The sequence below is a fragment of the Vipera berus genome (assembly GCF_964194415.1).
Source record: "Vipera berus genome assembly, chromosome: 1".
NCBI classification, from domain to species: Eukaryota; Metazoa; Chordata; class Lepidosauria; order Squamata; family Viperidae; genus Vipera; species Vipera berus.
The window spans coordinates 15,801,478-15,829,236 of NC_138202.1; the positions used below are offsets into that span (position 1 = coordinate 15,801,478).

The 27,759-nt window shown below is 43.5% G+C and overlaps 1 protein-coding gene across 2 annotated transcripts; it reads left to right on the top strand.

The window, feature by feature from the left end:
• The first annotated feature begins 6,223 nt into the window (after positions 1-6,223).
• On the top strand, positions 6,224-26,277 carry PLPPR3 (phospholipid phosphatase related 3). Of its 2 annotated transcripts, XM_081326650.1 has the most exons (9): positions 6,224-6,301; positions 7,121-7,216; positions 11,834-11,975; positions 12,194-12,379; positions 14,489-14,618; positions 17,072-17,267; positions 18,929-18,986; positions 22,574-22,747; positions 24,752-26,277. In XM_081326650.1, exons 3-9 carry the CDS (start codon positions 11,901-11,903, stop codon positions 26,057-26,059), a joined length of 2,127 nt encoding a protein of 708 aa, XP_081182776.1. In that variant the 5' UTR covers positions 6,224-6,301; positions 7,121-7,216; positions 11,834-11,900; the 3' UTR covers positions 26,060-26,277. The 2 variants fall into 2 exon arrangements, with proteins under 2 accessions (XP_081182776.1, XP_081182777.1); XM_081326651.1 differs by lacking the exons at positions 6,224-6,301; positions 7,121-7,216 and having other exon boundaries at positions 11,154-11,975.
• Positions 26,278-27,759: the final 1,482 nt, after the last annotated feature.

Genomic DNA, 27,759 nt, shown 5'->3' on the forward strand with positions numbered 1-27,759 from the left:
AATGGCAGGAAAACCAAGAGGGGATATGCAGCATCTGACATCTGGTTTTGCAGAATAGTTTAAAAGTTGAAGCATAGCAAGAACAACAAGAATATTTCTCAGCATATATAAAATATAATCTTTTCCTCTAAGAAAACATTACTAATCGTGGCAATCTTGGCATTCACAGGAGAAGACAATATAGGTAGTCCTCGACTTATGACCAATGTAATGTATTGGGCTTTGTCTTGCTTAGGAATATCACGTGGGGTTAATTGCTGGAAGGTTGCTCAAGCAGGGAAGCTGGCTAACGGCTCTCAGCTCCTCAGACAACCCGTCTCCAGCGCCACCATTGGCTGCTTCAAGGGCGGCAATAGGTTGCTTTAAACCTATTGGCCGCTGCCTAGAGGCCAGGGTATAAATTGCTGCATTCGCAGCCCTGTTTCTCAGTTCAGTTCCTGCAACCAAATAAAGAATGTTTCTTGCTGAACTCACTCGCCTCATCTCGTCAATCAAGCAACGAACCCAGTATCTAACAACCACAATTGGGATCACCACTTCCATTGCTAGGCAAGCCAGTTGTTCAATGAGTCATGCTTGAGTTTACAACCTTTTCTGCTATGGTTGTTAAGCAAACCACTGCAGTTGTTAAGTGAATCACACAGCTAAGTGAATCTGGCTTCCCCCATTGACTCTGCTTGTCAGAAGCTGGGTGGGAAGGTCACACATGCCAATCACATGACCCCAGGGCACAGCAACCATTATGAATACACGCTGGTTGCCCGGACCCCCTCATTTCAACCCTGAGCTACAAATATTCTCCTTCTTTTGTATCATACTGCATATTTATATCATATTGCATATTTATATCATTTGGCACTATTTATATATATCATATATCATATTTATATTATATATCATATATTCCAGGCACTAAACTGGAGTTAAGACAGAGCAGAGATAAACATTTTATCTTTTTTCTTTGGCATCTTTCATATGCTTCAATGAGCATCATTTAATTATTTAAATGTTCACAAAAAATATAATTTTTTTATTAGGTATAATGCCAGAAAAGACTAATAAACAAAGCTTATAAACTTTGCATGTCACAACAGCGGCCAGAATTATAATTGTGCAACACTGGAAAAATGAAAGAATACCATCGGATGAAGAAATAATTTAAAAAATACTAGAATGCACGGAGATGGACAGATTGACTATGAGACTGAAAGAAAAAGAAGAAACGAACTATTATCAAACCTGGGACTTATTTTATTAGGAATTAAATATGAATTAGCATGTAAACTCAGACAGCACATTGGTTGAAAAATTACTACTGTATGTATGGAAAAAATGAGTAAAAACATATAAAAAAAATAAAAAATGTATAATTTGTGCAAGGCAATGAGCAGAATAAAACTGGGTAGCCTATTGTACAGAAAACGTGGAATGCACCACCAAAGCTAATTTCTTTAAAGGGTTTTCTCTTTTTAAATTTAATTTCCTAGCAAACTGCTTTACATTTCCATAGGTTTTGGGGGGCCAGAGTAAAGAAATGGAAGTTTATTGATCCTTCAAATCCAAAGTCAATCCCTTCACCCAGTTACACTCATAGGCGCTTTTGATGCTTTTTGACATGGAAAAAGCCTGCCGAAGCACAATCTCAGATGCCTCCTTCCAAGGTCAGAGCCCTCTTCCTGACATCACAGGGGATAATGTGACAATCTATGGCTCCTGGGTGCTGCCCCAGGACCTTTGAATGACAGCCTAAACATCATCAAAAACATAGATTCACAATACATTATGAGAAAACATCTGGTTAAGAAAGTACAGGTTTTTTTAACATATTGCACAGTTGCATATGACATTAAAATAACAGACTTTTCAAGATGGGAAGTGTGAAAACAGTATTAGAATTTATTTATTTTTAAAGTCTGCTTGAAGGCTTAAAGAGCCTCAGAGGAAAGTCCCCGAGAAACCTTTGCCTCACATCACCGTTTGCCCCCTCCCCCATCTTATTAGTTGTATTAGCAAGCTTATCAGCAGGATACCCAAGACCAATCTTTACATTTTGGGGCAATATTGCACAAATTAAAAAGGTCCTCTATGTGACCTGCCAGCACACATTTTGAAGAGAAGAAAGTAACACCCTCCCCCCCACACACACACTTTGAAGCAAACCAAGAAAGATGATTAGGGGGCTGGACGCTAAGACATATGATGAATGGTTGTGGGAACTGGGTAAGCTAACAAAAAGAAGGACTAAGGGTGACATGATAGCAGTCTTCCAATATCTGAGGGGCTGTCACAGAGAAGAGGGCGTCAACCTATTCTCCAAAGCACCAGAAGGCAAGACAGGGATGGAAAATTATCAAAGAGAGATCCAGCCTGGAACTTAGGAGAAATTCCTTGACAGGGAGAACAATTAATCAGTGGAAAGGTTTGCCTCTGGATGTTGTGGCTGCTCCATCGGTAGAGGTTTTTAAGAAGAAATTAGACAGCCATTTGTCTGGAATGATATAGGGGCAGGGGATTGGATTAGAAGACCTCCAAGGTCCTTTTCCATCTCTGTAATTCTGTTAAAGGATCCAGGCGGTGGTGTGAAAACTGCAAAATTTGTGCTAGGAGCTCTTTCAGAGCTGTCCCATAAAAGCATTTTTAGTAATCAAGCTCAGATGTAACTAGTACATGAATAACACAAGCTAGATTTGATCAGACTGAGTTGCAGGGAGATTAGCAACCTAAACTTTAACACATGAGACCTTATACTTTTAAATAAAATTTGTTATCCTGTAGTTCGAAAGCACGTAAAAATGCAAGTAGAAAAATAGGGACCACTATGGTGGGAAGGTAACAGCCTTCTGTGCGCCTTTGGCGTCTAGTCATGCCAGCCACATGACCACGGAGACGTCCTCGGACAAGCGCTGGCTTTGAAACGGAGATGAGCACCGGCCCCTAGAGTCGGAAACGACTAGCACGCATGTGCAGGGGAACCTTTACCTTTACCTTTTTAAAGTTGCTACCAGACTGTCAATTTGGCCCTGTAATTGGAATTCTTAATCTAACACAATGTTGTGATGTGTGTATAAAATTTCGTAAGAGTCAAACACAACAATGGTGTATTATTACCGTCTAAACTTTTTTGAATTACTAGCAGCTTTGCATGGCAACACACAGATATGATTAATAAAATCTCTTAATGGCTTTATCCACACAATACTCGTAACCTGGTTACTGAATTAATCTTTTTTAATTTACAGAACAAAATGAATTATAATTTCACTGAACTGACAGCACGTGTGTCACACACTAATTGAACTGGTCCTTCCCTTCCCTACCAAATCAATCTAGTGTGTGTGAAGTCTTGTGTGTGAAGTATAAAGTTCTGCTGTCTTTTTCCCTGAGTACTGAAAAGAGCAACAAAGATGATTAGGGGACTGGAGGCTAAAATATATAAAGAACGGTTGCAGGAATTGGGTGTGTCTAGTTTAATGAAGAGAAAGATTAAAGATGACACGACAGTAGTCTTCCAATATCTGAGAGGCTGTCACAAAGAAGAGGGGGTCAGTCTATTCTCCAAAGCTCCAAATAGATGGAAACTAATGAAGGAGAGAAGCAACCTAGAATTAATAGAATTTTTTTTATTACAAGTTTTATTGTTTTTTTAATATTTACATATACATGTATGTATGAGCCTTGGTGGAGCAGTGGGCTAATGCCTCCTTAAGTAACACCAGCTGCCTGCAATTAGTGCAGGTTCGCATCCCACCAGGCTGTGGGATGCATGTATGTATATGTAAATGTATATTTAATATTTACATATACATGTATGTAAGAGCCTTGGTGGAGCAGTGGGCTAATGCCTCCTTAAGTAACACCAGCTGCCTGCAATTAGTGCAGGTTCGCATCCCACCAGGCTCAAGGTTGACTCAGCCTTCCATCCTTCCGAGGTAGGTAAAATGAGGACCCAGATTGTTGGGGGCAATAAGCTGACTTTTTAAATAATGCCACTTGGGGTGTGTGAAAGCCCTAATAAGCAGGCATATACATAGAATGAAGGCTACTGCTAAGTTTGTAAAGCCGCCCTGAGTCTTCGGAGAAGGGCGGGATATAAATGGAATAAAAATAAAAATAAATAAAATGTATTTGTGAAGCAATATGGTGGTTGGGTAGTCAAAAGTAACAAATAACAAGTTGTTTGTAAATAGTTCAGGTTGCATCAATAAAGATTCCCTCTCTGATTCCCTTAGTTTTCACATAGTCAAAGTAATCAAGTTAATACATTTCTAGTTGTGACCTAGTCAATTAACAAAATTTTCAATATAATTTCACTAATACATATCAAAATCCTGTCTTTAAGTTTTACCTAATTGCAATAAAATACTCTAAAGTAGCCTATAATATACAAACTAATAGAAATTTCTTGACAGTTAGAACAACTAACCAGTGGAATGACTTGCCTCCAGAAGTTGTAGGTTGTACAACACGGGAGGTTTTTAAGAAGAGATTGGACGAACATTTGTCTGAAATGGTATAGCCTAGGGTTTCCTGCCTGAGCAGGGGTTGGATTAGAAAATCTTCCAACTCTATTATTCTGTTAAATTCCCTTAATAGTTCAAATTTGCTTATATCTACTCTATGCTCCATGTTATTTCTTTCAGATCTCTGCAAGCTTTTTTCAAGCCAAGGGCCACACTCGAGTTTTGAGGGTTGAGTTGCAGATGATGATGATGATGATAACAACAACAACAACAATAAAGTTGGAAGGGACCTTGGAGGTCGTCTAGTGGTCGTCTAGGGCAGGAAACCTTATACCATTTCAGACAAATGGCTGTCCAGTCTCTTCTTAAAAACTTCCAGTATTGGAGCATTCACCACTTCTGGAGGCAGATTGTTCCACTGGTTAAGAAAGTTTCTCCTTAGTTCTAGGTTGCTTCTCTCCTTGATGGAAACTAATCCATCAAGGAGAGAACCTAGAACTAAGGAGAAACTTCCTGACAGTTAGAACAAAACCTTTCTGAACCCTGGGCAGGATAAGGGAAAAATGACATTTGATGTCCCTTTGTTTCAGTTTTGAAGCATGTTGACAGAATATCATTGCTTTAATTACTGTTCAGCAGAATCTTCTTAAGGGTGTGTAATTGATTGTGTTTAATAAACCTTCTGTTCACACAAGAGCCGACAGTCAGGCAGCAGCTTTTGGACAGAGACGAGGAAGTGGCAAATGAACTTTGAGGAGTCTCACAAAGCTCTGGGGTGAATGGTTAGCCTACTTGCAGGGGCTGGTGCCACTCTTTCCTAGGTCTTCCTGGCCCCCTTCCCCTCCTCTCTCTTTTCCTTTATCAACCTGCCATTATACACTTCCCATCTCCGTGCATGAGTAGTGGCCAGCAACTATCAACCAGAAATAGCTGGAAAACATTAGGGCAGGGGTGTCAAACTCAATTTCATTGAGGGCCGCATCAGCATTGCGGTTTCCCTCAGGGGGCCGGGTGGGTATGGCCAGGGTGGGCGTGGCCTACTGGGTGGGCGTGGCTAGAGTGTGTATGGCCTACTGGGTGGGCGTGGCCAGCTCTACATCGTTCCATCAAGGGTGCCTATGGGGGCCTGGGCAGGAGTGGGACAGATCTGAGGGTCTCTGGCAGAAGGAGGGTCTCTGGGCCAGGGCCAAGGCAGTGGGGGCCGTTCCCTCACTGTTTCCAGGATGGCTTCGCGGGCCACATGAAACCACTTTGCGGGCCGGATCCGGCCCCCGGGCCTTGTGTTTGACATGTCTGCATTAGGGGACATCTGCAGCTCACTGAGAGAAGCATGTTTGACTTTTGGAGAGCTTTAGCAGGGGACCAGCAGAGTCCTGATAAAAGGCAGGATAGCGCCCGTTCCCATCTTCCAGCTTTGCTAACAGCTGTAAGATGATGTGATGGGGTTTCAGGAGAGCAGCTTTTCTCATTTTGGGAGCCTCTGGATGTTTTGGAGTTCAGCTCCCATCACAGCTGTGCTGCCGGGGATGGTAAGAATTGCCGGCTGGCGAAGGTAGGCATTGGAATCCAACAACCCTGGCGGGCGCTCAGTTGGAGAAGACGGGCGAGCGTCTGGGCTTGAGCCCCGCCTTCTCCTGCTGGTGCCAGGAATGGGCGTGGCGCAACCGCCAGAGCCCCGCCCCAAATCTAAGCCGCTCCCTGTTGTGTACAGGTGTTGGGGCGGCAACCCAACTCCGCCTCTCTTTTTCAGTCTCCCCAACCCTCCGGGTTAGGGGAGCAGGTGTATGGCGCCCAGTAGAAAACAACGTCCGGACTGGTCCGCGTGGAAGGAGACACTCTGGGTATGCTCAGATACTACCCTCACCATTTTTCCCCCCGAGCATAGATGAAACAATTCCTGCCTGAAAATTAATATTTGTATTATTTGATCACCGTCCTGGCTGTTACTATTATTCCCTATTTTAGTTGTGGGGTTTCCCTTCTCTTCTTCCGCCTCTCCACGGGCTCGTAATCCTGCATTTGTGTTATTTTTCTACGATAGCTCGCCATCCTACGCAAGGCTCCCTCTCTATGGAAACCAAGCAAAGTCATACGGGCAAAGGCATGCAACGCGCGCACACACACACACACACGCACGCACACACAACAGAGACGTAGTTCTCCACCATCACTACCTCCTCCCCCTCTGCGCCCCCCCCCCACAAATCAATCCGAGCCCCCTCCCCTTCGTCCCTTTGTGCTGAACCCTGCAGCAGCTGGAGAAAGACCGACATGCACATACAGACACAGACACACACAGAGACACACACACAGAGACACACACAAGCCATTTTGCTTGGCAGAGGAAAGGGTGGGCGAGATAGAGAGCTTTCCAACCTCCTTCTGGTGAAGGGTGGGTGGGTGGGGTGCAGGTGGCCATTCTTGGAGTCCAAGCAGAGATCTCCACCCCACCCCCACCCTCTTTCACATGTTCCTCTGTCCCTTGGTTGTTGTTTTTTTTGTTCAAACTGCTTGATTTGCCCTTCTTCAAAGAGAGAAGTGGTGGGTGAATTACCCTTTCAGGCAAGAAAAGGCAGCCCACTCCTCTTTTAATGAACGCCCCCTCCCCAATAATTCAAGCACAGAAGGGCATGGGAAAAATGCTGCTCTGTCCCCTCCAGCAGCCGGAAAGGTGAGAAGATTGGGGAAGGGGTCCAAGGCGGGCAACACCCCCTCCTCCTCTTTCCCAGTTGGGGTGCATCGCAAATGTTGGGCAGGTATGTTTCATTCATTCATGTGTTCTTTCTTTCATTCATTCATTCTTCCTTCCCCTCCTCTCTCTTTTCCTTTATCCAACTGCCATTGCACGATTCCCACCCTGCGTGCTCCTGGGGTTCTGCGCTTCACTTCCAGACAAAAGGCTGGACTTCATTTGGTGTTGCTTCTGGTGGCTAGGAGCTCCCCAGAAAAAAAGGGGGGGCATGCACCCCCACTTCACAATTGCCTCTGCTGTGGGACATTCCATTAACCCATAGCAACAGCCATGTTTCTGGAGGCTCAGAGCCTTTCGGAGAATTCATCTGGAGACGCCAGAACGGAGCACGCTACCATTTTTCATGCCGGTTCTATCTGGCCCCATGTAGCATTTGGCTTAATTTTGGGGGGCAGAGGGGGGATGATTTGAAAACCACCCTCTTTATTTCAGCGTGATGGAATGTCAAGACCATCAATCATTCATTGATCCTCTCAACAGTTGCCACTCAGAGGGAGACGAGGGGTGGAGGGAGGCAGGAAGAGAAGGAAGGGCATTTAACCAATGTGGAAAACATCTTTGCTCTTTCTTGACCACTTGCTGGTTTCTTTAAGCAGCTGCCACCCCCACCCCCCACCCCACTGAATTTGGAAATTCTGTGCCTTGGAACTCACTTCTCTGGTACATGGCAGGCATGCTTTTGCTGGCATTTTTGTTAAAAGTTTTCAAAAAGGCGCTGGACAGAGCAAATGCAGAGCAGTCTGGTGTGATCCATTAGCTCTGATGGTTGAATGGATACTGCATGTATAGAAGCAATATATCAGTGAGTACAGGTGGTGGGAACACTGCACATGGCTCAGCCTTTGTCCAACAGCTCCTGCTGCAAACAAGATGCTGATATTAGAGATAAATTACTAAAATTAAGAGATTCTTCCCACATCATTCCCTTCCTGCAATCATGTTATGGATCATTTTCAGCGTGGTAGCTGCTTCACTTGTCTTTGCATTGATCCTAGAGGAAAATTGGTAATGCTATGCACCGGAGACAAATTCCTTGTGCGTCCAATCAGACTTGACCAATAAAGAATTCCAATTCTAATTTTACAGAGGTGAGCATGGAAAGCAGAATCGTGTCTACTGTCTCGTGTCCCCCATAACTAAACAGCAATTGAAGCTCTGCCGGGTTAACATAAATAATTAAAAGGGAAACCAGGAATTGGTGGACTGCTTTTTTGTCTCACCAAGTTTCAACTGGGATTTGGGATGGGTAGAGACTAGTTTTTCAGACAAGAATATGTATTTCTGGTCACTTTCAGAATCTTCAGTCTTTCACTGGTGATTCAACATTTCTTTCAGTAGAGAAACGTAATATGACCAACATCCGTATCATTCATATTCTATGTATATGAAGAGTATTATTCCTGTTATACTGTAGCCAAACTTAACTTTTAGAGGACGAATTCAAATGAAGATTTCTCCGTAAAGCTTTGTCGGGATCGTGGTTTGAGGCTCAAACACATGGTTTGGCTGCACCAGATGCTAAAAGATCCTCCAGCTAAATAAGATGTCACAATGGAGGATAAGAAAGATTCTCTTTTTTGAGGATTGCTAGAATTGCTACTGCTGAACAGAGTAGTGCGCTGTCGGCCCACCTGTTCCTCTGTCATACTGTCATCCTCATTCCAGACAAGTGGCACAGTGTGTGATAGGAACTGTAGTCCAGCTGTTCTAGGGGACACCACATGTACAGGTAGTCTGCGATTACAACCACAACTGGGTGGAGAATTTCTGTTGCTAAGCAAGTCAGTTGTTAAGTGAGTTGCACCTGGCTTTATGACCGTTTCTGCCACGGTTGTTAAGTGAATCATGCAGTTAAATGAATCCAGCTTCACCCATTGACTTTGTCAGAAGCTAGCCGGGAAGGTTACAAATGGCAATCATGCTGCAACTGTCATGCACACATGCTGGTTGCCAAATGGCTGAATTTGGATCACAAGATAATGGAGATACTGCGATATGTAAGGACTGGTCCTAAATCACTTTTTCCAGTGCCGTTATAACTTTGAATGGTCACTAAATGAATGTTTGAGGTCTATCTCTAGAAGATTGGAATAAATAATCCCAAATCAGATGGGACAATGGTGATCAGACGTGGCATGCACCCAGCTTTGTTGGTCAGCAGGACTTTTTGCCTCTTGGGAATCTGGACCCCGGAAAGGAGGGGGTCGTGTAGGATAATGCACGCTTCCTTATCCACTAATATTCCATCTTCATGCCACATCTTAACAGGAGCAATATGTAAGAAAAGAGGATTATGGAGTATGTTTGCAGATCAACATTTGGGTTTTGTCCAATGAGTAGACTTTATGTTTCTTGCCCAATTTGCCACATGGACCAGTGGCAAAACAACACATGAAAACCATGTGGCTTGTAGATGCAGTCTGTGGGTGCCAGGATTTGAAACCAGCATGGTTGGTGTTTGGAAAATTCATTTCCAAAAGTGCCTGCGCACAAGAATGTCCAGAGTGGAGGGAATCAAAAAAGAGCAAAGAAGAGCAACAAAGGTGATTGGGGGACTGGAGGATAAAACATACAGAGCCTTGGTGGAGCAGTGGGCTAATGCCTCCTTAAGTAACACCAGCTGCCTGCAATTAGTGCAGGTTCGAGTCCCACCAGGCTCAAGGTTGACTCAGCCTTCCATCCTTCCGAGGTAGGTAAAATGAGGACCCAGATTGTTGGGGGCAATTAAGCTGACTTTGTAAAAATGCCGCTTGGGGGGGGGGGCGAAAGCCCTAATAAGCAGGCATATACATAGAATGAAGGCTACTGCTAAGCACATTGTGCTTTAGATTGTAAGCCGCCCTGAGTCTTCGGAGAAGGGCGGGATATAAATGGGATTAAAATTAAATTTAAAAAAATACGAAGAACGGTTGCAGCTATTGGGTATGTCTAGTTAATGAAGAGGACTAGGACTAATGACATGATAGCAGTGTTCCAATATTTGAGGGGCTGCCATAAAGAAGAGGGGATCAACCTATTCTCTAAAGCACCTGAAGGCAGGACAAGAAGAAATGGGTGGAAACTAATCAAAGAGAGAAGCAACCTAGAACTAAGGAGAAATTTCTTGACAGTGAGAACAATTAATCAGTGGAACAACTTGCCTCCAGAAGTTGTGGCTGCTCCAACCCTGCAGATTTAAAAGAGATTGAACAACCATTTGTCTGAAATGGGTTTATAGTTTCCTGCTTGAGCAGGGGTTGGACTAGAAGAACTAGTGTTCTAATGTTGTTATTCTGTTAAAGTCAAGATGACAGCCATATGATAGAACCTCTTCCTCCTTGCCTCTTTTACGGGCAGTCCTTGACTTACGACAGACACCCCAAAAGGGACTTGAGACCCAGGTTCAAAGTTCTACGTTCAGATCTCTTCTCCTGCAGTTGATTGCATTTTGTGTGGTCAGCAACTGCGCCCCACGGTCACTGACTGTGACTTACATTTTTGCTGGAAACTGGTGTTTACTTCCAGATTCTGGCAAAAAACTGCCCCATGGTGAACAATGGGTTTGCTTAATGACCACAGTTTTTGCTTTATGACTGTGTTTGCTTTACGATTGTGGCATTTGCTTAATGACCACTGGAAAAAAGTGTGTGAAATCTAATCAGTTCACAGGGTGACCTGCTTTTACAACCATTACAAAAAACCCTCCCTTTTCCAACCCTGTAATCCCTTAATTCGGGATAGAGTTGGAATGACAGGATGGAGCTGAGTGTTACTGGCTGGATGCCCTTCCTGATGCCATGTGAAGTTTGCAGCAGATATTTTCTCTTTCTGCCTTGAGAGAGAAACATTTGCCACAATCTAGGATTGAACTCTCAACCTTCCAAGTGGGAGGTGAGTGTCTTCACCACTAGGCCACTGCGCCGCTCTTTGCCACCATTACTTATAATCATGGAGCTTAATTATGACCATAATTCGACTACCTGTATACGTGCATCCTTTGCACAGCGCTGATTTAAAAAAAAGGGCAGCAGGGCTTCAGTTGAAATCATTATCTTGGTGGAGCAGTGGGCTAATGCCTCCTTAAGTAACACCAGCTGCCTGCAATTAGTGCAGGTTCGCATCCCACCAGGCTCAAGGTTGACTCAGCCTTCCATCCTTCCGAGGTAGGTAAAATGAGGACCCAGACTGTTGTTGGGGGCAATTAAGCTGACTTTGTAATAATGCCGCTTGGGGGTGTGTGTGAAAGCCCTAATAAGCTGGCATATACATAGAATGAAGGCTACTGCTAAGCTTGTAAGCCGCCCTGAGTCTTCGGAGAAGGGCGGGATATAAATGGAATTAAAATAAAAATAAAAAATAAAAATTTTATGGACATTCGTTCCCATAAATGCTTGTTCCTGCTCCCTAGAAACTTCGAAGACATTTTCCCTCCCTCTCCCCACTTTGCAAACTGCAGCGAATGCACACACAATTTTTTGAAGCCTCTTGCCGATAGAAATTGAGGATCTGTAGGTAGATGTTGTAAGACAGGAGGATAATTTAGTATGCTGCTTTGAGCCTTTGTAGACTCCTTCTTTTGGTTCTGGAACCTCCCATTGTAGCAGTTTCTTTCATTATAGCTATATATCTTGTCTCTTCACAGAAGCTGAGCTGGGGCTTTCATTCCCACGCCCTGCCCACCCGTTGCTATAAATCCCACTTCTGACACCATGATCTCTGCTAAGGACAAGGCAAAGGCTCCCAAAGACAGCATGACGCTTCTTCCCTGCTTCTACTTTGTTGAGGTAAGGACAAAAAAAAATGGTTTCCTTACCCACCCACCCCCTGCCTCAAGAACTGGAATAAGATGGAGGATCAGGTGTCTCAAAGGTTTAAACTGGGCATCCTAGTTTAAAGGTGACTGTTGAACCCCCCCCCCTCACTGTGGCTCATTAGCACAGACTTGATTCTTCCACTCTTTGCCCCGCGGGGCTCAATCTCTTTGTTTACTTCCGGCCCCCAGTTACCCATCGTCGCTTCCTCCATCGTGACTCTCTACTTCCTGGAGCTGACAGACCTATTCAGGCCAGCCAAGGTGGGCTTCCAGTGTTACGACCGAGCGCTTTCCATGCCCTATGTAGAAAGCAATGAAGAAATGATTCCTTTGCTGATGCTGCTAAGCTTGGCGTTTGCAGCTCCTGCAGCTTCTGTGAGTATTGTTTGTTTGTTTGTTTATGTCCTGCCTTTATTATCTTTTATAAATAACTCAAGGTGGTGAAAATGTGTAATATGCCCTTGGCCTATTTCCCCACAACAACAACCCTGTGAGGTGGGTTGGGCTGAGAGAGAGGGATTGGCCTAAAGTCACCCAGCCAGCTTTCATGCCTAAAGTGGGAATAGAACTCTCAGTCTCCTGGTGATTGGTCCAAAATCACCCAGTCGTTTTTCATACCTAAGACAGGACTAGAACTCACAGCCGCCTGGTTTTTAGGCCAGCACCTTAGCTACTACACCAAACTGCTTCTTGGGCCATGGTACATTCCTCTCCTCCTCTTTTACGTATTGGATTTATAACCTGCCTTTATCTTGTACAACTCAAGGTAATGCACATAGTGCTCTCCCCTGTTTGTTGCACAACAACAACCATGCAATTTGGGTTAGGTTGAGAGGGAGGGACTAGTCTACAGGTGCCCAGCTGGCTTCCATGTGTCAGGGAGTAATAATAAATAAATAAATAAATAAATAAATATAATAATAATAATAATAATAATAATAATAATAATAATAATAATAATAATAATAATAATAATAATAATAATAATGATGATGATGATGATGATGATGATGATGTTGGAAGGGACTTTGGAGGTCATGTAGTCCAACCCCCTGCTCGGGCAGGAAACCCTATACTACAGTATTTCAGACAAATGGCTGTCCAGTCTCTTCTTAAAAACTTCCACTGTTGGAGCATTCACAGCTTCTGGAGGCAGGTTGTTCCACTGATTAATTGTTCTAACTGTCAGGAAGTTTCTCCTTAGTTCTAGGATTGAACTCTCAACCTTTCAAGTGGGAGGTGAGTGACTTCACCACTAGGCCACTGCGCTGCTCTTTGCAACCATTACAATCATGGGGCTTAATTATGACCCTAATTCGACTACCTGTATACATGCATCCTTTGCACAGCACCGATAAAAAAAGGGCAGCAGGGCTTCAGTTGAAATTATTATCTTGATTTTATGGACATTCTTTCCCATAAATGCTTGTTCCTGCTCCCTAGAAACTTTGAAGACATTTTCCCTCCCTCTCCCCACTTTGCAAACTGCAGCGAACGCAAACACAATTTTTTGAAGCCTCTTGTCGATAGAAATTGAGGATCTGTAGGAAGGCGTTGTAGGACAGGAGGATTTAGTCTAGTAGCGGGTTGCTCAGCCTTGGCACGTTTAAGATGTGCAGACTTGAACTCCTGGAATTCTCCAGCAAGCACGTTGACTGGAGAATTCTGGAGTTGAAGTGCACCCAACATAACTTTGTCAAGGTTGAGAAACATTCGTCCAGCAACTTAACCAGTACCCTGCATTGGTTTTCAATTCAGACTTTTCATTAAATTTGCTCACTATCCCAATGGACAGTTCACAGTGGAGGAAAGTGATTCAAGATGACATTGAACCTATGTGATCAAAGTCCCACATTCTCACCCTAAAGAAGACCACCGGAGTTATTAACAGCTGTCTATTACTCCTATATAGCTCCTTCAGGAACACAAGGCAACCTTCTCCAACAGGGTCCTTCCACATGGTTTGGGACCACAATTCCTAGTCCCCATCTGGGAGTTAAAAGACCCAAGGCATCTGGTAGAGAGCTGGCTGGAGGAAGGTGACATACGGGATTCTGCTGGATTGATTCCCAAACCCCATTATTTCCACCATTTCCAACAGTGGCCAGCAAATGCTCACCAGATGGGCTTGAAAGCAAGAGTCCTCTGCTTAGTTTTTCCATTTATTTGGGTCCCCTGAGTTGGATTGCTGGTCCAAAAATCCATTTGGTCCAGCAGGAGGAGCCTCCAGACAGATCCTGAAGTTCGGAAACGAGGGTTCAGATAAAAAAAAAAGGCAACGTGGGATTGAGAGCATCCATGGGCCCCTCTAATTTCTCATGCTGGCTGGGAAATACTGGGAGTTAAAAGTCCATCGAGAGAGAGAGAGAGAGAGAGAGAGAGAGAGAGAGAGAGAGGGTGGGGGTGGGGGTGGGCAGTGTGAGTTCGGGACAGGCAGATGGAAGAAAGGGGCAGGCGGTCTGACACTGCTGCTTTGCTTGGCAGATCATGCTGGGCGAAGGCATCGTCTATTGCTTGCAGTCAAAGATGAAGGGTCGTAGCAATACGGAAGGCAGCATAAATGCCGGTGGCTGCAATTTCAACTCCTTTCTCCGCAGGACGGTCCGGTTTGTGGGTAAGCTTATTTCCACCCTTCCTCTTTTTGGAATCAAGTGCCCTAATGCTGACACAATCAGACAGTTGAAGCTGACATCTCAACTTTTTTGACCACCCCAATGACTCTACTTAATAGCTTAAGCTTATGCCCTCCTCAGCTACCGTATTTCCCCCCAAATGAGACTGGGTCTTATATTAATTTTTGCTCCAAAAAATTGCACTAGGTCTTATTTTCAGGGAAATACGGTACTAAATGCATCCGTCTGGCTGATGATCTTAACTGGGGCTTATTTTGGGTTTGGGGCTTATTAGCTCCTGAAAAATCATGCTAGGGCTTATTTTCTGGTTGGTTCTTATCGTCGGGGAAACACCGTATATACAGGTAATCCTCAACTTACAACCATAACTGGGATCGGAACTTCTATGCCTGATTTACCAACCTTTTTGCTGCAGTTGTTAAGTGTATCATGCAGTCGTTAAGTGAATCCATCTTCTCCCGTTGCTTGTCAGAAGCCTCCTGGGAAGGGGATGAATAGAGATCACATGACTCCAAGGTGCTGTCATACATACATACCGATTGCCAAGTGCCCCAATTTTGATCACATAATTGTGGGGACGGTGCAGGGGTCATGAGTGTGAGGACCAGATTGTAAGTCACTCTTTTCAGCAGTGTTGTAACGTTGAACGGTTGTTAAACAAATGGTCGTAAGCTGAGGACTACCTATATCCCTGAGTCTGAGAGTTTCAGACAAAGTTTTGGTGTACCAAGACTGAAACCACTTTTTTTCCCCAGCAGAGCCCAAATGAAAAAAATGTAGAAAACTAATACAACGGTGGCTGCTCTGGTTGATTGGAAACACACCTGTTTGCTTGTTGTCATAGAAAAGCAGTGGATTCTTTTCTCAATCAGATTAAGAATCACTATTTCATTAATGATTTGGCCATCAATCAAGTACCTTTTAAAAACCTATTCCCCCATTCTATTAGAGGGGGGGTGTCTTCAAACCTTTATGACTTGTGGACTTCAACTCCCAGAATTCCTCAGCCAGTGTGCCTGGCTGAGGAATTCTGGGAGTTGAAGTCCACAAGTCATAAAAGGGCCAAGTTTGAAGAGCCCTGCATTAGACCCTTTCCCCCATCAGTTTTCTCTCTTATTTCTCACTGGGAAATTTGCCCCTGTCCTCCCTTTTTTAAAAAGAAAAAGAAAAAAAATTGGTCTTAAAATTTAGAACAGGTCCCTTGTAAAACAAGAAGAAATCTTGATAGAAAACAGCTGTCCTTCCCTTTGTGTGGTTGGTGAGGGTCTGGCAGACAGCTTTTGTTTTTTGAGTAGGCTGGAAGGTGCCCTCTGCTTTCTCCATCAAGGGTATCGTAATTGGCAAAGCTAGTCTCTGGAAACTAAGAATAGAATAGAATAGAAATTAATAAGAATAGAATAGAACAGAACAGAACAGAACAGAACAGAACAGAATAGAATAGAATAGAGCTGGAAGGGACCTATACCATCTCAGACTGTCCAGTCTCTTCTTTAAAAACTCCAGTGATGGAGCACCCATGATTTCTGAAGGCAAGCTGTTCCATTGGTTGATTGTTCTCACTGTCAGGAAATTTCTCCTTATTTCCAGGTTGAATCTCTCCTTGATCAGTTTCCATCCATTGCTCCTCGTCTGGCCTTCAGGTGCTTTGGAAAATAGGTTGATCCCCTCCTCTCTATGGCAGCACCTCAAATATTGAAAGACTGCTATCATGTCTCCCCTGGTCCTTCTCTTCACTAGACTAGACACGCCCAGTTCCTATAACTGTTCTTCATATGTTGGTGTTAATTTAGATAAGATAACCTTTATTGTCATTTTTTTTACTGTGGGCACACTGGCACACGTTAAAAATGAAATCCTGTTGCCTACTCTCAACAGAATTTCATTTTTGCTGCATGCCAGTTTGCCCACAATAAAGATTATTATTTATTAATTTAAGCTTATCTGGATGCTAATTGCTGGTAGGGAAGTGTTCTGGTCATTTTGTTTCCCTTTTTTTGGCTTGTTGATCGTCTCTTTTGCACAGTATGTACACCAAGGACCCCACCCCTTACTCTTGTCCTTTCATCCATTCCACTAGTGCACAGGTCTGCAACCCGTGGCTCCGGAGCCGCATGCGGCTCTTTCAGCCGTCTCCTGAGGCTCCCAGTCCTCTGCCATGTGCAATCCCCCCCCCAAAAAGGGGGACTAAAAAAGTTCAACCAATCAGTTCAAATATGCAGGGTAGGTGCATATCTCGCCTTGGCTCCACTCTTCAGTCAAACCCTGTTCTGCGCATGTGTGCATGTACGTGCATGCGCACATATTTTTTCTGGCTCCCAGTTTTCCCTTTTGTGAGGGAACCGGTTCCGAGTGGCTCTTTCACTGTTTCAGGTTGCTGACCCCTGCACTAGTGTCTCCCAGGCCTTAACCTTAACTGAATTTGTTCCCCCTTCAGGTGTCCATGTGTTTGGCCTCTGTGCCACAGCCCTGGTGACCGATGTCATCCAGTTAGCCACAGGATACCACGCCCCTTTCTTCTTGACTGTCTGTAAGCCCAACTACACTCTCTTGGCTATCTCCTGTGAGTTCAACCCTTACATCACTCAAGATATCTGCTCAGGTCAAGACCAGCATGCTATTCTCTCAGCCAGGTGAGCCCACCTCCCTTTCTTTTACGTCTGCTCTGGAAACCAGATTTTGCTGTCCTGTGCAGTCTGGTTATTTCTAATGAAACATTATTTTTTTGTAATTTTAATTGTTCCTATATTTATAATTGTTTTTATAACTTCCATTTATGTGCCGCCCAGAATGACTCTGGATAACAAGATGGGCAGCATATAAATTGAATAAATAAATATGAATCAAATCAAGTCAAACATAAATAAGATAAATATTTTTAGATCTTTTTCATAATCCTTTTAAAATTAATTTTATTACATGTGTTCTTACTCATCATTAGATCATACTCAGTGCATTTTTATATAAGTATGTATGTAAGTAGCCTACACTTGGATATTTTACTGTTTCTGGCCATATGTCTGTAATAAACTGATTTGATTTGAATAAATAAATCATTCGTTCAAGCTTATCTCAGTTGATCAGTTGCTATCACCACAATATTGTCAACCACAGTTTCTTAGAAAATTTGCATCAATTTTTGGGGAATATGTGACAGTTATTGCAAATTTACTGTTAGAATTGTATATAAAACCAGCTTTAGCCAACATGCAAGAGATAAGAGGTACTGAGATATTGAAAATAGATGTTAATGCTCATAGTTAGGATCTCTTTCCTAAATAAACATTTCTGCAGCAGGAAACTAGTACATAGTCCCTTATACAGGTAGTCCTCAACTTACCACCACAACTGAGCCCAAAATTTCTGTTGTTAAGTGAGATATTTGTTACATGAGTTTTGCCCCATTTTACAACCTTTTTGCCTCAGTTGTTAAGTGAATCACTGCAGTTGATAAATTAGTAACCCGGTTATTAAGTGAAGCTGGCTTCCTCATAGACATCGCTTGTCAGAATGTTGCAAAAGGCGATCACATGACCCCTGGACACTGCAATTGTCATAAATATGAACCAGTTGCCAAGCATCTGAATTTTGAACACATGTTCATGGGGATGCTGAAAACAGTCATAGGTCACTTTTTTCAACGCCTTTGTAACTTTGAACAGTCACAAAGCGAACTATTGTAAGTTGAGGACTACTTGCATACTAGTTTCTGCTTGCATAGTTGGTTAATTATTATGACTGAACACCAATAATAATCTATTTTGCTACCTATAGATTTATTGTCTCATTCTGCTGTACTTATAAAGTCACACATATAGGTAGATTTTCCCCATTACTTTTAACTTCTCACTTAACAACCCGCATGTCTTGGGGTTATGACAACAACAGGAACTGCCTGAATTTCTGTCGCTAAGCAATGCAGTCACATGGCATTGTGCTTTAGGACTGCATCACTTAGGGACGATTCCAGTCCTAATTGCTGTCATAACTCAAGGATTAACTGAATGGGTTTAATATTGCTATTTTTTACACGATTCAGTATCTGTTCTATGAATGTGTCAGTTTTATTTTGAACACGCTAAATATCGCTAAATATATCCTATACCAACAAAAGGTTTTTTAGAGTCCACCATAATTTTTAAAATTGGGAAAGGGGTCTGGAGAGCAGAAAGTTTTTAAAAATGCCTAAGTGCTTCCTAAGTGTGGTTCTGGTTGAGCTTGTCAGCGTGTTGTGAAATTAAGGTCTCCTGACTGTAGATGGTACATGGATATATGATTTCTTTCTCCCTTCTAGGAAAACGTTCCCTTCTCAGCATGCCACGCTGTCTGCATTTGCTTCCGTCTACGTATCTGTGAGTTTTACTTGTTAATGTCCGTACGGAAGAAGCCTGCATGTCATAGAATAGAGAAGTGCTATTTAAGACCGACAAGGCCTCCAATAGCTGAGATGCAATTATGTTTTTAATGCAACAGAAAGAGAAGATTATTAAAGACATACTGGGGCATAATCATATTAACTTCAGTGAACTGTAATTACATTTAAACCTAATGAAATGAAATTTAATTTTTTCTTTGATACTGCAAACAAACGGAATGCCTCCCTTCTGCCCCTCCCCCAGCATGTCACTCAAAACAAAAATCACCCCCAAATCACTGTTCAGGTGACCCTGATGACACAGATAAAACTCCAAGTGGCCTGAATGACTCTCAGAAAGAGTGCCAACGACCAGATGACTGTAAGGAATATAAATCCTTCTATTCTCCACCATTCAGTCAGAACTGAAGAAGCTTCTTGGATGAGAAGCAAAAGGTCTTCAAGGAAAATCAAAGGAAGTCCAGTTGCCTCTTGAAAAAGCCCCTTTGGGCCAATGATTACCTGGATGACTGAGAATCTCTATAGACATAATCACCCCCAAAAAACTTGCATAGCCCTAACCTGGTCTTGAGCTCAGAGCTGAGAGTGCCACTATGTTTCCCATTAGGGTGAGGTATCATCAATATGCCGATGATACCCAGCTCTTTATCTCCACCCCGAACCAACCCAGTGATGCCCTCAATGTGATGTCCCGTTGCCTGGAAGTGGTACGGATTTGGATGGGGAACAACAGGCTCTAGCTCAACCCGGCCAAGACTGAGTGGCTCTACGTACCGGCATCTCGACTTGTCCAAGAGGTTCCATCTTTGGTTATGGGAGGAGAGGTGTTGCCTCCCGTTGATAGGGCGTGCAATTTAGGCGTCCTCCTGGACTCACGACTCAGTTTTGAAGATCATATTGGAGTCGTGGCCAGGGGGGCATTTGCCCAGGTTCGCCTGGTGCGCCAGTTGCGCCCCTATCTGGACCGAGATGCCCTACGTACGGTCACTCATGCACTCGTTACCTCTCGGATAGATTACTGCAATGCTCTCTACATGGGGCTGCCCTTGAAGACCACCCGGAGGCTTCAGCTGGTGCAGAATGCGGCCGTGCGGGTAGTGATGGGAGCATCCCGATACTCCCATATTACACCCCTCCTGCGTGAGCTGCATTGGCTACCAGTTGTCTTCCGGGTGAGATTTAAGGTGCTGGTACTTACCTTTAAAGCCCTACATGGCTTAGGCCCGGGATATTTGCAGGACCGTCTGCTGCCGGGGACGACTTCCCATCGCCCAGTGCGCTCACACAGAGAGGGCCTCCTCAGGGTGCCGTCAGCCAGACAATGTCGGCTGGCGACCCCCAGGGGGAGGGCCTTCTCTGTGGGAGCACCAGCCCTTTGGAACCAACTCCCCCTTGAGCTTCGGATGGCCCCGGACCTCCGGTCCTTTCGCCGCGACCTCAAAACTTTCTTCTTCCATCAGGCTGACCTGGATTGATGATGGGTTTTTAAATATGTTTTAATTTTTAACTGTTTAGTTAATTTATTTTGGGGCTGTTATTTAATTCTTTTTTAATTTTTGTATTGTTGTTTTTTATTGTTGTTAGCCGCCCTGAGTCCTTTAGGAGATAGGGCGGCATATAAGTCCCAAAAATAAATAAATAAATAAATAAATAAATAAATAAATAAATAAACAAAAATGGGAGGAGGGAAGGGGCTGAAACTCACCTGTTGGGGTTTAACAGGAATCTGCAGGATGCCAATTTGAAAAAGTCTTTTTGAAAAAGAAAGTATTAGAGATTCCATATTTCGTTAGTTAATGTCTTCATATAATCAACACTAATTAATCCAACATTCATCCTGGTATAGTCAATTTCATTCTTCTGTTACTTTAACAATAATAATATGGGCGTTGGTAAAATCACATTCAGACAATTGCAAAAGGCAGTTTTATTCAAAACAACTTACATTCTGCAAGGATACTTTTCATACCATCAGACATCTGCCTATCCTGGACCCTTGGGAAGGATGCTGTAGGCGAATTAAAAATGCTAAATCTAGTCTGAATTGCAGACAGTGCAATGAATGATAATAATAATTTATGAAATGTATGTGCCGTCAGATTACCAGAAACTCAGTTTCTTAGTTATCTCTCTCTGCCCATGGGGGAGGGGGGGGAAAGAGGAGGAAGAGGAGGAGGAGAGTATTGAGGGGAAAGTGGATAAAGGTAAATGGGGAATAGCTTAAAGAAACGAGGCTTGATTTTGATTGCTCAAGAGCAAGATATTCAAACTAATGGTGTCAAGGCTAGATCAGAAAACTACGATTCAAGGTTCAGATTGTGCAAAGAAGCAGAAGAAACAGTGGGTCATACACTCAACCCATGCAAGAAGATAGCACAAACTGACCACAAACAACTAGATAACAGTGTTGCCAAAATGATTCATTGGAATGTAAAAATTATTAAGTGCCAGTAATGAAAAATTGGTAGGAACATATACAGTAGTTGAAAAAGTAGTAAAAAATGAGCAGGTTTTTATGAGATTTCCAAATACCAATGGCACTTAGACTTGTATACCGTTTCATAGTGCTTTTCAGCCCTATCTAAACTAAGCGATTTACAGAGTCAGCATATAGCCCCCCCCCCCCAAAATCTGGGTCCTCATTTTAGCGAACTTGGAAAGATGGAAGGCTGAGTCAACTTTATGAAGTTTGATTTAACTGTGGTTGAAAAAAAGAAAATGTGGATAATTGATGTGGCAAAACCAGGGGACAGTAGAATAGAAAACGAAGAATTGGAGAAGATCGTAAAATCAAAGGCAAAAGATTATGGTATAAACCAGCAAAAGCTTCCATCTATCAATTACAAAGGTCACTCTGCTTGGATCTGCACATATACTACACCTATACATTATAACAGCCTAGGTTCTTTTGTTTGTTTGTCCATCCATCCATCCGTCCGTCCATCCATCCATCCATCCATCCTGCCACATCCTTGGTTCTCAGGAAAAATGTGACGCAAATGAAGGCCAACACCATCTAAAGTATTGGTAGCTGTGACTTCATGTTGCTCTGAAAAGATCATAATTGATTATATGTTGCTCAGCGTCTCTGTGCGATTGGGCTGTACTTAGCAAAGCTATACTGTCTCCATCGCAGTCCAGCGAAAAGTTCCAGATGATAAGTGATTGGGTTGCTATACAACTTCTCTGTAATGGAATGCCTAGATGATCTAAGGCAGGGGTAGGCAACCTCGGCTCTTTTATGACTCATGGACTTCAACTCCCAGAATTCCTGAGTCAGCTATGCTGACTCAGGAATTCTGGGAGTTGAAGTCCATGAGTCATAAAAGAGCCGAGGTTGCCTACCCCTGATCTAAGGGAAAGAAGGACAATCCGACAAGTAAGGCAGGAGCCCACAAATCGTTCAACGGTCTAGCAGTTAAAAGTGGCAGGTGGGAAGTTTGTACTTTCAGACTTGCAAGAATCTGTTCGGGTAGCCTTACAACAAAGTAGAAGTAGCCCATCTAGTCGTGTTTCCTGTGTGGTTTACCCTGGAAAGCTGACAGCCTCCATTATCACCCACAGATGTATTTCAATTCCATAATCTCAGATAGCACCAAGCTCCTCAAGCCAATCTTGGTGTTCGGTTTCGCCATCGCAGCTGGCATCTGTGGCTTGACGCAGATCACCCAGTACCGCAGCCACCCAATTGATGTTTACGTGGGCTTCTTGATTGGTTCCGGTATTGCTGTTTACCTGGTAAGTGCCTGTCTTTGCAAGGGCCGTGGGAAGAAGGGGCAGGGGGCAGAAGGGCTCCTGTTTCCTAAAATGGTAGATCCATCATGCTGGGCAACCTTTCTCAGGCTGTGTTGCTCTAGAAAGCATGGAACCTTCTCCAATTTGGAGAGAAAAAGAACCCATGCGGAAACAGTCGAGTTCTGATTGACCTGTCAGCTTTTTATAGCATGACCATTTTCAGTTACAGGTAGTCCCCAGTTTACAACCATTCATTTAGTGACTGTTTGAAGTTACAGTGGCATTGAAAAAGTGACTTAGGACCATTTTCACGCCTACTGAGTTTCCCTGAAAATAAGACCCCACCGGGAAATAAGCCCTAGCATGGTTTTTCAGGACACTTGCAATATAAGCCCCACCCCAAAATAAACCCCAGTTAAGACCATTAGCCAGACAGATGCATTTAGTACCGTATTTCCCCGAATATAAGCCCTAACTGGAAAATAAGCCCTAATATGTCTTTTGGAGCAAAAATTAAGACCCGGTCTTATTTTCAGGGAAATACTGTATGGTACAACCACTGTTGCAACATCCCCATGGTCATGTGATCAAAATTCAGTTGCTTGGCAGCCAGCAGGTATTTATGACAGTGGCTTTTTCCTGGGTTCATGGGATCACCTTCTGAGATTCTCTGACAAGCAATCAATTGGAGAAACCAGATTCACTTAATAAATATGTCACTAACCACTGCAGTGATTCAGTTAACAACTGTGGCAAGAAAGGTTGTAAAATGGGGCAAAACTCACTTAATAACTGTCTTGCTTAGCAACAAAACCTTTGGGCTCAATTGGGGGTGTAAGTTGAGGACTACTTGTATGTAGGAATACATGTAGTCTTCGAGTTTCATCCATGATTGAGTCAGGCTATTATAATCATAAGTTGTGATGGTCGTAAACAGGTCACCACATGACCAGATCCAATTATAACCTTCTGTGTGGCTGTCATTAAGCAAACACAGTGATCATTAAATGAATGCTGCAGTTGTTAAGCAAACCCATTGCTTTCTATGGGCCAGTTTTTGCCAAAAACCCAACGGGTTTCTGGCAAGACTGTCGTAAATTGTGATCCCATGACTGCAGGGCGCTGCAAATGGTCATAAATGCTGAGTGCCCAAAGTGAAATGACATTGAAACTTTAAAATCAGGTCATAAGTAGCTTTTTTGGGATGTTTTGCATCTTTAGGTAAAGGTAAAGGTTCCCCCGCACATGCGTGCTAGTCGTTTCCAACTCTAGGGGCTGGTGCTCATCTCTGTTTCAAAGCCGCTTGTCCGAGGATGTCTCCATGGTCATGTGGACGGCATGACTAGATGCCAAAGGCGCACGGAACGCTGTTACCTTCCCACCGTAGTGGTCCCTATTTTTCTACTTGCATTTTTACGTGCTTTCGAACTGCTAGGTTGGCAGAAGCTGGGACAAGTAATAGGTGCTCACTGTGCTATGCAGCACTTGGGATTCGACCCGCCAAACTGCCGACCTTCTGATCGACAAGCTCAGCATCCTAACCCACTGAGCCACCGCGTCCCTTTTGCATCTTTAAAGGTCACTAAATGACTGTCGTAAATAGAGAACTACCTGTATCATTAAATCTCTCTTTTGCCCTACATTATTAAAAGAAAGTCAGGCTCAAAAGACCAGGTCCACCTGTGAAAGACCAATTAAACTAATTTATTGCTAATATTTCTAGCCTATGGACAGGAATCTTCTCAACGGTTAGCACCTACTTGTAGATTGATAGGAGTCAATGGAATTCAAGGGAGGTGGGACTTATAACGTCTGTGGCTACATAGGGATTCTAGGCTGATCCCTCTTTTAACACCGCCCCCAGGTTCTGCCACTACTCCTCCTCCATATACTCCCACGGAGTTGTACCAAGTCTTACTTATGGAAAATAGGGAAGACCAAGATATCTATTTTTATGCTCCTATGAAATTATTTAGATCTTTACCCTATGCTCCTTGCTGCACACAGGCCTATCATGCAGTGGGCAACTTCCGGGCACCAATAGAAAAGGCACCCTCCAACCGTCCTGCCAAGGATGCCCTCCGAGCCCTGACTCAACGTGGGCATGACTCCGTTTATCACCAGAACAAGTCAGTTAGCACCGATGAGCTCAACCCCCAGACCCGGCTAGAAGGGATGAACCGGCAAGTGCCACGTGAGAAGAACTCACTGGGGAGCTTGAAACGGGCAAGTGTTGACGTGGACCTTTTGGCACCCCGGAGCCCTATGGGCAAAGAAAACATGGTGACCTTCAGTAACACGTTACCACGGGTCAGCACCCCCTCAATGGATGACCCTGCTCGCCGCCATATGACCATCCACGTCCCAGTGGACGCCTCCCGATCTAAGCAGCTGATCACAGAATGGAAACAGAAATCAGTGGAAGGCCGTGGAATGACCCTGGCAGAAGAGGTGGCGAGGCGAGTTGGCTCGGATTCCTTGGCTGGAGAAGAAGAGGATCATATCCCACCTTCCTTGTACCCCACAGTCCAGGCTCGAACGGCTGAGCGTGCCTCTATGGGTCCTCGGGTCCTCATCCAGCCAAGACCCAGGGCCACTCAACTGGTCCACATCCCTGAGGAAAGTCAAGCTAATGCGGGTGCTAATATTTCACCTAAAAGCAGCTCGGCTGTGAGGGCCAAGTGGATGATGATGGCTGAGAAGGGGGCAGCCCAACGGGTGGCCAACCCACCACGCCTCATGCAGGTGATTGCCATGTCCAAGCAACCCGGGATGGTATCGGTGACACCCAAGCATTCGGAGACATCTTCGTCCTCTACCAGCTCTGACTCCTCCCAGTACTGCTCTCCATCAGAAAGAGACAGCTCTAGTGTAGTTACCATTGATGCTCATGCCCCCCACCACCCAGTCGTACATCTGTCTTCTGGAAATGGGCCTTGGGAATGGAAGGCCACCCAGAAAGCTTCAGATGGCCAAGATGCTTACGAGCTCAATGAGATGAGCAAAGATTACCATGGGTTCCGGCCTGCCAAAAGTGCTGGAGTCTCACCAGGTTCCTCTGTCAGCGACATTGAACAGGAGGAGGCCCGTTACGGCAGCGTGGCCACCATCAATGTGTCAGTGGGTCTGGGAGGGAGTGCATCATTGGTTTCAGCAGAAACCAGCCCTGGAGAAAGCCTTCTGGGGGCCTCCAGCCGGGAATCCACACTGCGGAGAAAACCAGCTAGCTTAACAGTGGGGGGAAAGGATGGGCAAGCCGAAGAGACGGAAAATTATTATAAGAAGATGCAAGCCAACCGGGGATTTAAGGAATAATCCTGTCACCTACCTCTGGCCACTGCTACCCTGGGCCAAAGTATGATTAAAATTGCGACTTTTTTTCAAGGAAGCATTGAATTTCAGATGGTAGGACTTCGTAATAATTATATTCAAAAACCAAGGTGAAATCATATGTTTTACCTGGTACAACAGTAATTCAAAGGATTGAATATATATTAACAATTTTGGTGACGTAGACAGTCTCCCGAATGGCCCAAACCTCTAGGATTCACATGGAAGACATTTTTAAACAGAGAAGATTTGGATCAAGTCACCTTTGGGATTATTCTGTCTTTTACTGCACTAGGAATGGATACTACTGAAGAATTCTTGGCTGGATTTTCCAGAAGACTTAAAACAAACAAAAGAACAAATGTGGGTGGTATTAAAATAATCATAGATTATTCATAACTAGTGATTGTAATGATAGCAAGAGTGAAAAGGTGAGACTGGAACAATCCAGTCTGGATTTATTTGGGGTGTCTTCCTGAGCAACGCCAGTTGGATATAAGCCACCCTTTCCCAACCTGATGCCTTTCAGATTGGTTGGATTTCAATTCTTCCAAACCTGGCCTTTGGTGAGCCCTTGCCTGGGAAGCCTGAGGTCAAATTGCCCCTCCCCCCCAGGAGTCTGTGGGGAGGTTGTAGTACTAAAGATGGGGTAAAGTGTTATGAAGGGGTGGGAGAATCTGTCTCTAAAATTTGAATCTTCTGTGATATTTTGCAGCAGTGTTTCTCAAACCTGGCGAATTTGAGATAGGTGGACTTCAACTCCCAGAATTCCCCACCTTTGAATAGATAGGGAAGATAGGTGGACTTCAACCCACATGAATTCTGGGAGTTGAAGTCCATTATATCTTTTTTTAAAAAAACTATATTGATTTTTTTTAAAAAAATAAAAAATAATAAAAGACAATACAAACTAAATCCAGAAAGGAAAAGGAAAAACAAGAAACAGAATAGGAAGTGCAAAAGAAGAAAAAAAGGAAAGAGAAAAAATAAGAAAAAGAGAAAATAGTTAAAGTGATTTTTGATTCTTCATCACAACAAGTACAAACGTAGTAATTCTTCACCCCTTGCAGTATAAGGTACATGCAAGTAGCTCTTCTTTCCATAGCCCATCCCTTACCCATACTCAAATCCATAAATTATTAACATTTCAGTCCTAGTGGCAACAAACAGCCCATAAAGTGTTCCAAGAATTTTGTAGAAAAATGTCTTAGTTTAATCTTGGTCAAACAAACCAACGTTGTATTACTTTGCTTCCAGCAAGCTTGAATTTGCCACTATTCCAAATCTTGAATTCATTCAAATGTTGTAGGGTGTGCTCTCTCTTCAGTTTTTCTTTTTCCCCATCTCAAAGGCTCCTTTTCAGCTTTTAGCAAACCTCTTTTGTAAAACCCATTAAGGACATTCTTTTGGCATATCGTTTGTATTTATTTATACAATACATGAATGAATTCAAGATTGCTAGAAGCAAAAGAAGTACATGGATGGTTTCTTCGACCAAGATTAAAATAAGACATATATTTTCACTTTAACTATCATGTCTGTCTTATAATCCATATCCAGTATCTCCTGGAGTAATTCAAATGCAATTTTCTGTCATTTGTCTTGGTGCTGACCAAAGTCTGTCTCTTGGTGCTCAAACTTGGAGGAAACTGCTATAGCAAAAGCACTTAGACTTATAATACCTG

Coding starts and splice junctions, on each gene's coding strand:
- PLPPR3 (XM_081326650.1), top strand. CDS start 11,901: ATGATCTCTGCTAAGGACAAGGCAAAGGCTCCCAAAGACAGCATGACG. Junction 17,268..18,928: donor CATGCTATTCTCTCAGCCAG/GTGAGCCCACCT, acceptor TCTCCCTTCTAG/GAAAACGTTCCCTTCTCAGC. Junction 22,748..24,751: donor CCGGTATTGCTGTTTACCTG/GTAAGTGCCTGT, acceptor TGCTGCACACAG/GCCTATCATGCAGTGGGCAA.